This window comes from Anser anser, assembly GCF_964211835.1.
Source record: "Anser anser genome assembly, chromosome: 3".
Lineage (NCBI taxonomy): Eukaryota > Metazoa > Chordata > Aves > Anseriformes > Anatidae > Anser > Anser anser.
The window spans coordinates 31708773-31722855 of NC_139722.1; the positions used below are offsets into that span (position 1 = coordinate 31708773).

At 37.4% G+C, this 14083-nt stretch overlaps 1 protein-coding gene across 2 annotated transcripts in view; it reads left to right on the plus strand.

Annotated features, from left to right (window-relative positions):
* Nucleotides 1-14083, plus strand: part of SMAP1 (small ArfGAP 1) — a 91388-nt gene that overhangs the window by 36922 nt on the left and 40383 nt on the right. Inside the window, exons 5-6 of one of the 2 annotated variants that reach the window (XM_083832493.1) lie at nucleotides 5191-5268; nucleotides 10197-10277. In XM_083832493.1, the coding sequence (XP_083688619.1) occupies nucleotides 5191-5268; nucleotides 10197-10277 (159 nt within the window). The remainder of the gene's footprint in view (nucleotides 1-5190; nucleotides 5269-10196; nucleotides 10278-14083) is intronic. The other variant, XM_083832494.1, reaches the window with a different exon arrangement.

Here is a 14083-nt window from a genome sequence, read left to right on the forward strand (position 1 = left end):
TTCAAGAGCGAGATTTTGGAAAAACTGAAACTAAAAGTTTATGAAAACTTTTAGTACTTTGACCTTAATGTCCGTAAGTGTTTGTATGACTGCTGCCTACCATCAGAAATATCTTAGTAAAAACTTAACCGAAGTAAAGTCATTCTTAGATTTTGTGCATGTTCTCTGACAGCTTCATTTCTTTTAACCTTGATTTTTACTTGAAATTATATGTGGTGCTTAGACTGCAGCAAAGTCGTAGGGCCAAGTACTGCTTGTAGTGATGCTTTCACATTGAACTACTAACACAGTGTGTATTCGGTTAGTGCTACTACTAAGAAATACTATAGAAGCTTTTAATGGAGAAAATAGGAAACAGGTAACCCCTTTCTGTGTAAGAAGGACAAGGAACTGGATTAATATTTTAAACTTGTAGATCCATGCTTTTCTGTTCTTTTTTTTTATGAACCATAGAGGCTCTTACAGAGCATAGGTGAAAATAAAGTCTTACAGTACCTTTCCTTTACGCACGTGTATGCATTTTCTGCACTGAATGTTCTTAATGTTTTAAAAAGCACTGATGAGTTTCATTGCACAAAAGGATTGTTTTGGCTAATACCAGCTTTCTAAAAACTACTCCCAAAACAAACAATGGAAAGAGACTCAAGAATTGCTAAAATGAAATGACTACAAGTCTTTCAGTCTCAAACTCAATTGAAATTTTATGATCTTAAGAGTATAAGTGCAGAGACTTAATAAAGAGCTCCATACTTCCCTATCTCTTTTAGGCAATTCTGAATTCACTTTTCAATTAAAAGGCCCAACTATTCTTAGGTTAAAAACTAAAATGAAATATTTAGATGCTAGTTGTCAGTTTGTAATACATTTTTAATGCATACAGGCATGTCAGTTTTATTCTCTTTCCAGCAGCATGTGCTGTTGGTGGTAGGGGTTGCCACTGGTTTTGGCTGGTGGTTTGAAGTGCCAATAATTGACTGTTGTTGACAGCTTTCCAGAGCAGAATGCTAGCATGTGTTGTTGGAGCGTATCAGTGTGTGCTGCTTTACTTGAATTCTGGAGAATGGCTAGAAACAGCTTTTTGGTTTTTGATATAGAAATTTAGATGAATTTATTGCTTTATACTTGTGGCTGAAAGTAGGGGAGGTTTCGGTCATTTGTCACCAAAGCCATTAAAGATAAATTTCACTCCTACCACCTACTTACTCAAATGTCTTTCTGTTGCATCTAAATTAAAAGCAAAGATATTTTCCATTTTCCTGCTGTCTGCTCTTCAGACTTCGTAATCGGTGTCAGCATTGGCCTGTTTTTCTAGAAACTTTCGTTTCCAATGGAGTGTAAGAATTGAATTAAAACTGACAAATCAGAGAAGTGGTAACAGGATTATTGCTGTGGAATAGTGGTTTTGCAAACCACGTTTTCACCACTAAAGAGGGGGATGTCTGCTTGTAAACAACAGTATTTTAGGGACTTGAACTTGCTCTCAGCTGTAGAGCTGATCTTCCTTACTGATGTTTCTGATCACCCCCACAGAAACAAGCCATCATTAAGAAAGGCTGATAAATGCCAAACAGAAAAACATACACTACTTTGAGATGGGATTACGTAGTACTGCTTTCCAGTGATCTCAATCTACTAAAAAGGTTTTAAAATTATTATTAAAAACCATGGTCGGCAATCCTGAGTGGTGACCAGCTATAAATATTTAAGGTGCATTTGGGGCTTTCAACGAATTGTGGGCAGTCTGAGCGGCACAGCCTGCAGCACGCTGCGGAGCTGGGTGCATGTAGCTGTCGTGAGCGACGGGTTTGATCTGGGAGCTGGTCTGAACCTCGGCACTCACGCTGCTGGCCAGCCGACGGTATTAGCGCAAACGTAGAAGTAGGTCACTGAGCAGATGCTTTTTCAGTTGCCATTTGTTAGTCAAATGAGCTTCGTTAGCTTGCCAACAAATTGGGACAGCTTCATGAGCTGCTTTATCACTGTAGTAGTTTTAAAAACAAAGATTTACTGGAACTGTAAGACAGCAACACACAACTTGTCAGCTGCTGTTCCTCGTCAGCGTTTCATTTGTTCAGTGACTGATACGACCATCGCCAGCGGTGTGCCAGCAGTGCAAGCAGGATCTAGAAGCTCCTAATACCAACTTTGAGAGTGATAAAACATGCATTTTTGCAATAAAATCATCAGAATAGTGTTGTAGTTGTTTACAGATGATTTATGCTAACGAGAAGGATTATTTGATGAGGTTTTTGCTGTACGTTATAACATGCACATCTGTGAAGCGTGCTGCGGTTTGAAAATAGGAGCATACCACAACCTGTCAAAGTAATAGCTGGGGGCCAGTGCAAGGGAAAATAAAACCTGTGAGGTTCTATTGAGATCTCAGAACATCAAGCAACTTCAGTGATTTGCAAAAATAGTGCATGTGGCTTAGTTTGAGTTAAAAATGAACATTTTGCAAACTGGAAAACAAGCACTCGATGATTGAGGTGTTCCTTGTCTCTTTATGCTTGAAGACAGTAGTAGCAGCTTTTATGATGGCTTTGATACTAGTCAAAATTCAGAATCTCAAGATAATAAAATACCCTTACATTGCAGCATTATTACAATGCTTAGTTGTATTTGGTGCTCATTCCGGTATACAGACATGACACAGTGAAACCAGCTGGGAGCATGATAGCTGGCACTGTCGGGGCTGATGCTAGCTGGTTTGCTCTAGCTCTCCTTAAGGCTCCTCTGCAGTCAGTGCCATGCTGGGCTGCTCTTAGCTCAGGAGGGCTTGTTCAGTGTGAGCTGGCAACGGTAACAGGGTGCTGCTGGTCCCTCAAGCATCCGTTTGTACCAGTGGCAAGTAATTCTACAGGCTTCTCTGGTACCCTGATAACTCTGCAGCGGACTGCATCAGTCTGTCTTTTAATCCTGTTTCATGTTCAGCTTTATCCAGCCACTCAGTTAGACTTGATTTTTTTTTCATTCAGATTTCCTTATCTGGTGCAGCATGGTAGATAACAAATTTAACATGATGCAGTGATGACAGAAACTATTCAGCAGCCCGAACTCACACCATTACTTCCATTATATAAACTTAATCAGTTCTATACATTGTAAAGTGTTTTCTTTTAAAGATTATATTCAGTCATATACCTTTTGTATTCCTGCTCAGTCGAGTGTTTGCATATGTCAAGCGTGCTTTGAAGAGCTGGTGTTTAGCCTGAAGTGAATGCAGAGCTGTGTATCTATAAATGCTTTGTCTGAGTATTTCTCAGCTTGTACATCCTGTTCCATATCACAGGACAGACTGCCACTGCTTGTCACTGTCTAGCTGCTTAGAACTCGCATGCCACTTCTCCATTACTTGATTGGCGAAGGTACAATTTCAGGCCGTTGTAGGATTACCCTATCCCAGGTTAGATGATCCCTTAAGTTATGAAGATGAAATACAGATTGAGAAGAGCTATTACAGAAGCACAGAAATGTGACACAAACATCTATAGTGCTGATTTCTCCCAACATCCAAATGCACTTCTGCTCGTCTGGTTCTGTGGGGTGCGTAGCAGTTACCTGCTGTTCACCCGTGAGAGCTGTCAAACTTAAATTCTCTAAAATCTGAAGAATACAAAATAATTTGAAAAAAGCAAAAAATCCCACTTTATCCTTAGAAACCATACGTAAGATGTTCTGCTATCGCAATTTCACACATTTGCATTTAAGTGAAATGTTGATGAGGAACATGTTATTAGAGCTCATTGTTTAGTGTATGCACCTACCTATTTTTCTGACATCTTTATTTGGTTACGGCGTGGTGTAATTGGAATAAACAGGATCCCTGTGTTCCTATAGCAACTGAATGCTACAGTGTAGAACTGCTTTCTTGCAGCAGATGTATCTGTAACTCTTCTGATAACCTGAGGATTTTAAAACAGTAAATTCAAAAAAGAGGACTCTTCCATGTCTCTGTAGGTTAAATCTGGTTTAAAACTGAACTTTTTAAAAAGCTTTCCTGAAACTACACCACCTTCCAGGTTAAGTATAGTTTGTGAAAAAACTGATTATATATACACTCTATGAATATCTAGATATATGAGCTATGGTACTGGCAGGATTGTCTGTAGCAAATATGGAGTATGTAGATATATTTTTACTAAAAAAAAAAAATGCTTGCACTAAAAGGAAACTGAAAGCTACAGAAAAAAAAAGCACTGTCATCTAAATTGGTTGTTTTGATCCAGCATAATGGCCTGCTCTGCAATAGTTTCATTTACTTCTACGTTTTCCCTGTAGATAGTAGAGATGATCCAAGGCGTTGTAGAACTAAGTGTCACCTTTATAGCTCTCAGGATCTACTACCTGTTTGGTAAAGGGGTAATTCAGTTGCATTTTTGTAGTAAGTGTAACAAAGATAATGTTTCCATTAAAGTGATCAACTATGCATAAAGAAACAGAATAGGAAGATGTATGGAAATCCATTTAGAGAAATCCCATTTTCTTGAGCAAACTGCATCGCTTGCATATCTAACTTAAACCTTTTGGATCACTCTGCAAGTCTAGTAGTGCTTATAGCAAATTTATGTACTGGTTCCTAGGAAAGAAGCATCAACTGACCGGAAGGTCTGGCGTCCTACCTCTAGGATGGTGCCTTATATTAAGCTGTTTACTCCTCTGGGGTGCTCTTAGAGGACAGTTAATTAGAACTTTAATTACTGAATAACTTTCAGAGTTATTTTGCATTGTTCATTGCCTCAGTAATTTTATTAAAAACAAGAAAAAAGGCACTCTTTCTCTCCTCCTCCTCTGGGGACAGTATGCCTTCATGCTTCAGGACATTAATATTTCAGGAGTCATGCTGGAAAAAATTGAAAAATGGATGAAACCTAATTATTTCTCGTAGGCCTGTGATATGATCATATCCAGGTTCATTTGCTTATATGCTGTTCTAGTGAACCTCATTATGAGTCGCTCATTCCTACTTGACAGATCTCCTTTAGAAATTGTACTGATAAAATTTATGAAATTAAATGGAAATACTTTGTTTCTTTCTTTTGCTTTTTCTGTGTTGTATGTTTTTTTCTATACTCAAAACTATTAAAAAAGAATGAAAATCATGTCTTAGCTGCCTCTGTTCCCCATCCACCTATTTCCCACCTATTCTTGCTTATTTTCCTTCTCATTTCTTTCCTTTATTTTGTACAGATATCCTCTTCTGATACTGCTCAACCTTTGACATCCTCTCCTTCTCTGCAACCTGCTGCTGAGAAGAGCAAAGCAGAGGTATATTGGGTTTTCTGGTGTAACTCTTGTCAGATTATCTAATCTGCTTCTTTGCACAAATGTTTGCGTTGCTATAGGGTAATTTCAGTGAGCTAACTAGGTAATTTGAAATGTTAGTAATACTTCAGGCATTTAAAATACTTCTCTCCCCCCTTGCTTCCTGGGCTTGATAAATTAACTGATAGAGTGGGACAAAATATATGCATGAGTGATATGTGCTACATTTACGTGTTGAAATTCAGATTTTGCTCTGGTTTAGTGTCTCAGAGTGGAATAACTTTTTCATTCGAAGCTAATGGGCATGAGTGACTTTTTCCTTTCTCCTCAGGAATAGTTCTTGATAACTTCTTTATATTAATTGTTTCAGAACCTAAATTATCAGTACTATTCCAGCCATTGACTTCAGTCTCCTTGGAGATGAGGGTCGTGGAATTAATTCTGTATTTCTGTTAACTTATACTGTTTTAATATCCCTTCTAGTTGGGGTTTGTGTGTGTGTGTACTAAAGTTACATTTACTGTGTAGAAGGGCCTTTGAATTTTCACAGACAAACAGGTAGGGGATGAGACATTTGCCAAAACTTCTGGTAAATGTTACAATTCATAACAATAATGAAATGCATAATTTTAAATGTAAATGTTAGGTTCTTTTGTATACTTCACTCTAAATTGAGGCTGTATACAGTATATGAAAAAAATTATGATCTAAATGTAAATCATGCATTTTTCTTCTAGATAAAGAAAATCTGGCCAGATGTTATAAATTATTTTAGTTCAGCTATATTTAACATTAATTAAAATTTAAGTTAGTGTCATGGACAAGACCACAAGCCTTAGGGAATGTGACATGCTTTTAAAGTTGTAGCAGGAATCTCGGTTGCCATTCTATAATTAAACTCACCTTTCATTTCTTAACCTCCTCTCTTGTATTCAAATTTAAAAGTTCCACTATGTAACTAGTATGCCATGTTGTTGGAAATGAATCTTGGGGAAAAAGGAATGATTTCTGCTTAGAATTTAAGACCAGTACAAAGACAATTTCATGTTATGATCTTGATAGTGTCTTTTGACTAATTTTGCAAGTAATGAAACACTTGAGTTGAAGTTCTGGCATGAATACAGCCTCTGAGAAATGCTTTCACTTAGTCTGAATTCATTTTTATCTAACGGAGCTGAAGCAGAAAGCTTGCATATTGGACTTGTGAAGTGCGAAGATGGAGTTATGGGTTTTTAAGCCTTCAGTGAAAATGTACTTAGCAAGAATAAAGTCTCTGGGAATTGAGAGAGGTCCTATGGGCTTTGTGAGGTATGGAGGTGGAAACGCCGGTGAACAGTTTGTCTTCACATCTTCAGTATGAAGAAGTCAGGAGTTCTATAAGGGCATTTCTTGTTTATATTTAGTCACCTTTATGGAGTGTTTGCCATGTGAAGCTTAATGCAAACTCTCTTCTTTCCTGAAGTCTGAAAAATTAAAATTTTCTGATACTTCTTCCCCTGGAAGTGAAGCTTCTCTAACAAAATATATTTAAAAAATGTTAAAGTCAAACTGGAAATCAGGACATCTTGAAGAAGATCATATGCAAAAAAAAACTTTCTCTGCTTTCACTTGATATATTCTAGTAAACTTACAGTACTATATTTGAAAAGTAAGTACTGCCATGATACTTCCAACAACCTTTTCCGAAAGGAGAAGAAACAAATAGCATCTAAGACATAAAAGAGCTTCCATAAGGGAGGAGATTAAGTGTACTTAAATTATTCAACTTGAGAAAGCAGGGAGGAAAGGGATAAAAGACTTTTGGAAAAAGAAATATATATTTCTCCAACAGTGTATTTGTGCACTATATGTTATTGCAGTCACAGGATTTAGGGAGTCTTTAGAATGCAAGTTGGTACTGGAATGAGTAATGCAGTAATGAAGGGAAGATTAAGCTTCGTTTGAAAGGCATGGCTGTGCATTTGCAATTTTAGTTCAATAAACCTGCAAATCCCAGGTTATTATGATGGCTTCAACATAAAACACTGCTCTCAATACTTGTCCCAGTAAGCTTTTTCTTCTATACCTGATGCTGCCACAGGTGAGGTGCAGCGTTGGCTGGTCCTCTGGTTTGGACTGGTGTGCTCATTTTGTGTTTCTAGTAGTTTGTTGCTTAACTGACAGCTACCTGTGCTTAAAGTTGGTTTACGTGATAGCCTCACTTTTTGGGATCAGAGATTAAGTTAGTACAAGATTAAAGAATACACAGGGGTTACTTGGGTCATGAGGAACCTCTGTTGAATAACCTCAATCCATCTGGTAAATATAGTGAAGCTTTTGAAAACATTACTTGAAGTTGTGAAGACTGTGTGTTCTTTGAGTTCCTTAAAACAAAAATCCTAATATTAGAGCTGTTTTATAGGGAACGCCATTGGTGACTGCCAACCAGCTGGAGCTCCATTCACTGCAGTGAATATATAGTTTGAAGCAATAGTTTGAAGGCTACATTACACTTGAAAGCTTCCTGGTAACATCCTTGATCTGAGCCCTGGGGAGGCAGCAAACTTCTCCGTGAAGAGGGTCTGGCGTGCAGATGGGAGCCTCCAGTCCCTTGAGAATGGAGTCGTCTACAGCTACAACTCGCTGTCGTTTCTTCACGGCGCTGGTCTTGTTGCTGTGCTTGCTGTGAGGCATTGGTTGATCTGACCTTGGAGGGAGAATTTGCATGGATGTCTCTTCTTCCCTCTTTTCACGTTCCTCGTTTGCAGCTCCCAGAGCCTTGTACCTCTTCAGTAGTGGAAATTGAGCAGGCAGACGGCTCCTCTTTCAGTTCCACGCGGTAACTTGCTTCCACTCCTTGGTGTCCCTCAAGTTGCTGCCTTTATCCTGATGCAGATCAGATGGCAGGTTGGCACATGCATACCTGAGAAAGCAGAGTATGGCTCCATTGACCTTCTCAGACTCCCAGATGCTTCCCGGTCTCCCCAGTTCTTCCTGGAGCTTGGCTGCCAGGCAGAGCAGTCCATCTGCCCAGGCACACCTCCCATGTGCCCTCGCCCTCCATCTCAGGGAGCAGCGCCAGGCCCACCCCACAGCCCCAGAGCTGGGCGGCCAGCACGTGGTGACGTCTGCCACCGCCATTAGAAGTGACAGTGTCCTGCTGTTCTGAACCAAGACTGCTCAGTCTAAAAATCACAGCTAACACGTCGTGTCAAAGCACACAGAGCACTGCCCTAAGAAGTCCACATCTTCTGTGTGTTACGAATGGTGCCTTTTTTTTTTTTTTTTTTCATGCTGTTCTTCAGTCAGACCTGATCTGGAAGAGTTTTGAGTTAATAAATCACCTACGACTTCTGTAGTGTCACTATGATCCTTTTAAAGGAAAGTGATCTCTTATGTTTTCTTTCTGGAACAACTTAATGTTTTATGACTCATGAAGTCTTTTATGTGGCTGAAGTCAACTTTTTATATTCAAGAGTATTATATTCTATTTCTGATCTACTAGATCAGCTTTTAAAAATGGGTAACTCTCTGCAGAAGGTTACATGTATATTATCTTACTATAGTTCTTTGGTCAGCTTGGAAACAGGTCTGAGAGAGATTATCAGAGTTAGTAGAGTACCCTCCACTCCTTCCATAGTAGATGCCACCAAATCCCCTTTCATTTCTACCCCACCTCACCACTTTATCTGTTGTCCACTGTGGTTTTTGTCGCGTTCCTTAAATGACAGAACAAAAGAACTACAAGCTTTCAGCTGAAGATTTCAGGGACTTCCCTCTGTAACTCAGACTGTATGGTGTCAGGTGTTGCTGAATCCAGCAAAACCTAAAGTATGGTAGTTTCTATAAATTTATTAGTAGTTGTTGGCTTTTCTTCCATGAAATTGTCTGATTGCCCACTCAACCCATGTAAATTCCCAACAGCTGAATGACCTGCAGCAAGGAATTCCATGGCTTAAGTATAAAGTATATAGAAAATAGTACCCTTTAGTTTTCATTTTGTTTTCAGTCTTGTTCTATGTTGCCTTTGTATGATAGCCCCATATTCTTATACTGGAACTCAAAAAGAAATTCTATATTACTCTCTAAATGCATCCTCAAGATGATGAATCTGTGATAATGTATTTTTTGCTGTCTCCTTCTTCCTTTTCTGCACTGAAATCAACTTACGTAGCTAACTCTAATAGGAAAGCTTTCTGTGCCATGAAAATTCTTGATGCCTTTGTCTTGAATGTTTTCTGGATCTTTCAGGAGGAATTTATAAAAATCTGCCTACTTGTATCTTTTGATAATTTTTTTCCATATTTCTGAAACAGAAATTCAAGGCAGATTCTGATTTATGAAATTATAGATGATGCAAGGAAAGTAATTCCTCCGATGCTAAGAATCGTTGGTACTAGTCAAAGCTGGCACACCTGTTTCTTTCTCTTCTTTGCATGGGACATCACTATTAGTGAGATGCTAGTGAGTAGTAACGGATAGTTGCAAAACCGAAGTTCTTGTGGAAAGATTTCTTTACCAGGTTATGTATAAAGGCTAAATCAGGTAAAAAGGAAGAAATAAGCTTTAGTAAGCTTTTTTTGTTTTTTTTGGTGACTGTGGCCTTTCCACAACTGTTTTCTGTGGACAGTTAGAGATGTTTTTTCTTTCCATATCTCCTTGGCTCAGGAAAAAGCAACCATGATTCCTTTTTCTTTCTGCTTGTACGCAGATGAAATGCAAATGAGAAGGCAAAATAGTATTTTCTTAAATTTGGAAAAAAAAAAAAAAAAAGATTTTTTTGGTAGTACTATTTGAACAAAAGATACTTCTGGAAGCAGAACAGACGAAAGCATAAACTCTGAATTGAAAGGGACCAGCTGAAGATCTTTGTTCTGTATGACCTGACATTCAGTATGTTTGCAAACGTATTGTTATTGAGTACTAGCAAAATGCTTTTATTCATTTTTCAGAAGGAAAAAGAAAAAAAGAAAGAAGAGAAAAAGAGAGAGAAAGAATCAGAAAAAACATCAAAACAAGTAGCAGTTGAAAAGGTAAGAATATTTTATTTTCCTCAGTTACTTAAAAATTACATGTAGGACGTGAGGATTTGAAAAAATGAAATTTTAAGTTGTAGAGAATATATATATACACGTGCACACACATGAATAGTTATCTAAATAACCCACATGAATGGTTTACTTAATGTTAGTACTTCTACTTGCATACAGACGTTGGTTGACCATTTGATGAGGAATGTGTGTGGTGGAGCAGGGAAGTGAGTTAGGATTTGTTCAGATTTAAGCTCAGATGATTAAGGTTTTTAACACGTGCCATTAATATTCTTACATAGAAAATCTGCAGCTTTATTGAGCACTGTGTGATCATTTAATGCTATCTTTCTTAAATGAATCAATTTAAACAGGTGTATAATTATAAAATTGAATTAATAACTTCAATCTAGGTAGCTTGAAAACATTTGACAAAATGTGACAGACAAACCAGCTTAAGCTGCTTTTTTCAGCAGCTATATTAAAGCATAACGAGCAGCTTTAGCAACGTAGGTACGTTTAAAATTTCATGTACATTGATGTACACTGCTTGTAGAGTTAATATTAACAGAAATAGAAGGGATAACTTAAGTATTAGATACAACAGTTTCTTCTGAGACAAAAGTCCTCTGACCAATTAGGTGTCTCCATTAGTATGTTCTTATCTGCTGCGTAGTCCACAGAACACACTGGGGACTCCATTTGTCAGTTAATTTGCCAGTAGTGCTGTGTTACAACTATGAAAAATGTGTATTCATAAATTATAATTGCGGGTATATTTCTAGTTCAGTTTTCTATTTTTATTATTTTTTCAATATATTTTATATTTATTTTGCATAACCAAAAATAAATACAAAAATATATGCATCTGTGGATGGGGAAAAAACCCTCTGCAATTTAAATATCTTTTTTTCTGGAGCTGTAAAGCAGTTTTGGAATAACAAATCAAACTTGTTATGACAATGCGAGTCTTCAGTGAGCTAGTGGGAAAGGATATCCTTACACATATGGTAGGAGGTCAAAGCATGTTTATGGATGGTAATACAAATATTAAAATTCTTGATTATTGAAATTTTGTAAAAGTACAGTTTTTTTGCATCCAGCCAAATTAAGTGTTTTATTCTCATGATTAGAACAATATAATTCAGTTCTATGGGCTAAAAATATTGCTGTGGTTTCTAAGTGTTAACTTCTTAAAGCCTAGAGGTCTAGTGTTGGTTGGGGCGGGGGGGAGTTGCTTTTGCAAGGGTTCCTCAACCTTGTCTCATCATGGCAAGGACTACTTAAGTGAGAAGAAAGGACAGCAGTGCACAGTTACAGCTGAGGGGTTACCAGTTAAATGGTTAAGCAGGAAAAAGAAGTGTTTTGATTTTAAATGTTTGTGCTACAAAATGTGGCATTTTGTAAATAGATGTGCGTTAGGTAATAGTGCTGTTGTAACAGCTGCAAAATGTTTGAGCATGCAGTGCATTTTATTTCGTTATTAATGCAACAGCACTGGTTGCTCAAATGAAACTCATCTATGTGTCTCTTTGATTTAAAAGATTCTTTAAGCTGAGGCTTTTCAAGGTTTTTAAGGATCATTCAAAATACACTATTTTTAGATACCACCTGTAAATGTTACTTTAAAATTGCAGTCAGTTTCTAGAATCCAAAGGAAAGAGACCTATATTGAATGCTTGTGTTTCCACTGGGAAGTACTGGTGAGATAGAGGATCTGAAGATTTTTATTTATGTGTATAGTCATACATTGCTGTTTTTTCATGTGATTCTGCTTCAGGAGATCATAAACAATAACATTCTTCTTAGTTTGACTAATAATGATGGAATTTGTATCCTGTTAAGACTGACTGTAGGGTATGTTAAATATTGCGTGTTGAATCAGTAGGAGGATGATGGAGTCTTGACCACAGTATGATATTCCCAGCAACCACCACAAGCAGCAGATGGCAGTTTATCCCAGTTTCGAGCTTTCTGAAGAAGGAAACAACTTAAGAATTCTTTGGACACTTCATATGTGCAGTCACTGGTCACCTTCATCAGGCATCGTATACCTCAAGTGTAGACGTTCCAGGCTTGAAAAGTCAATAAAGTAAAAGCACGTAACCAAGCAATTGTCAGTTTTACAGGAATTATGTTGATTACGATTATTCTAGCCGTGTTTTAGCCATCCTGTAGAAGAATCAATGAAGATTGTGGGGGCAGAGGGGGGAGGAGGAGGCTTTAAGCTAGCAAAAAGTTGGAAATGAAGCTATTAAGAAAACTTCAGGTAGCTTTCCAAAAGTGATGTATTTCTATGAGCCTTAAGTTCCTAGTATCATTTTTGTATCTTATACTGAGTTCAAGTTTGTTAGCTTTGGAAACGAGTTTTAAAAAAACCAAAAACTTGAAAAAAAAAAAGCAAAATGTGCCCATTCAGTGCTTATGTTCTGGTCTCTGCGTCAAAGAACCAACTAATCTGCTCCTGTGGTTGCATATAAGAGCCTTTCACTGGTAACTAACTGATCTTTAGTCTTTCACAAGCTGAGTGTCTAGCCCTATTTCTCTGGCATTTTCACATACTGCTGAAAGCTTGTAACATGGGTTTAGTAAACTACATTATTTCAATATTGTATTAATGCATCAGGTAATTAGGAAATTCTTCAAGGTCCAAATGAGATCTACTGAAGAACAGTGAGTAGCAAGGATACTTGGCTTTGACTCGATTTTTCTGGGCTGTTCCATTTTCTGTGACAAAATGGCTGGGTAATTTCTATTTTAACAAGATCTTACTATGTCAGCTGCAGAATGAGTCTAACCCAGTGGTTAGTGTTTTATTGGGAATAGCCAACACTGTGATGTTCCACATCGGGTCCTGCAGTTTCTTAAAAATTGTGATATCGCCAAGCTACTGGCAGTTGTAATGATTTATTTTCAGTCTAATTGAGATCTACCTCATGAAATCTTACTATGGAATAGTAATGTTGTCAGCTTTGCTGTTATTAATTATAGCTTCTGGTGCTTCATAAAGCCTGGTCTAGTAGTCTGACGTTTTTTCATGTTGGTAATAGGCTAATAGTGGTCAGAAAAGACAGGGAGCTAGCTTTCCTCTTCAGTGCTCATTTGATCCTATAGTACTGTGTACGTGTTGGATCACGGGTCTCAGTTGATAAAACTCCTTATTCCTATATAGCAAACTTCTTGTAACCAGTAGATATCAAAGTTTATATTGAAGGCTTAATTGATTCAGCAGTATTTTGAGACTTTCTAAAGATGATGTTTAAGACTTGCCATAATATAACTAAGCTACCAATACAAACTACAGTGTTGAGTGTCAACACTCTTCAGTTTCTCCAGGAAAACTGTATAATAATTGGAATACTAGACGTTCGGCATCCATGAGATTATATACTAACCTATCATGTCAGAAAACTAGAATTTTATATTTGGTTTTAGAATTTCTAATATGGGCTGAATATTTCAAATAGGGCTGGTAATCTGGATTCAAATTTGTCTTTTAAAGTAAAGCAAATTAATCAGTAAAATAAGTATTTCTGTGATGTCAAAATTGTACTCTAAGGGGTTTATTGCCTTTGTTAGATCATCTTTACAAAGGTTTGAAAAACAATTCTTTGGGACGTTGCTACTTGGACAGTTAAAATACGATTATTGGCACGCCTCAGGGAAATGAAAGTAAAGTATGGGTAAATGTTAGTCCTTTTAGACTTTGAAGTATCTTTGGCTTTAAGAGGGTGCCTTCCAAGAACAAACCATGTTAATTTTCAATGAAGTATTATTTCCATGGTTTAAGATAGTAATCAAGAGCTAGA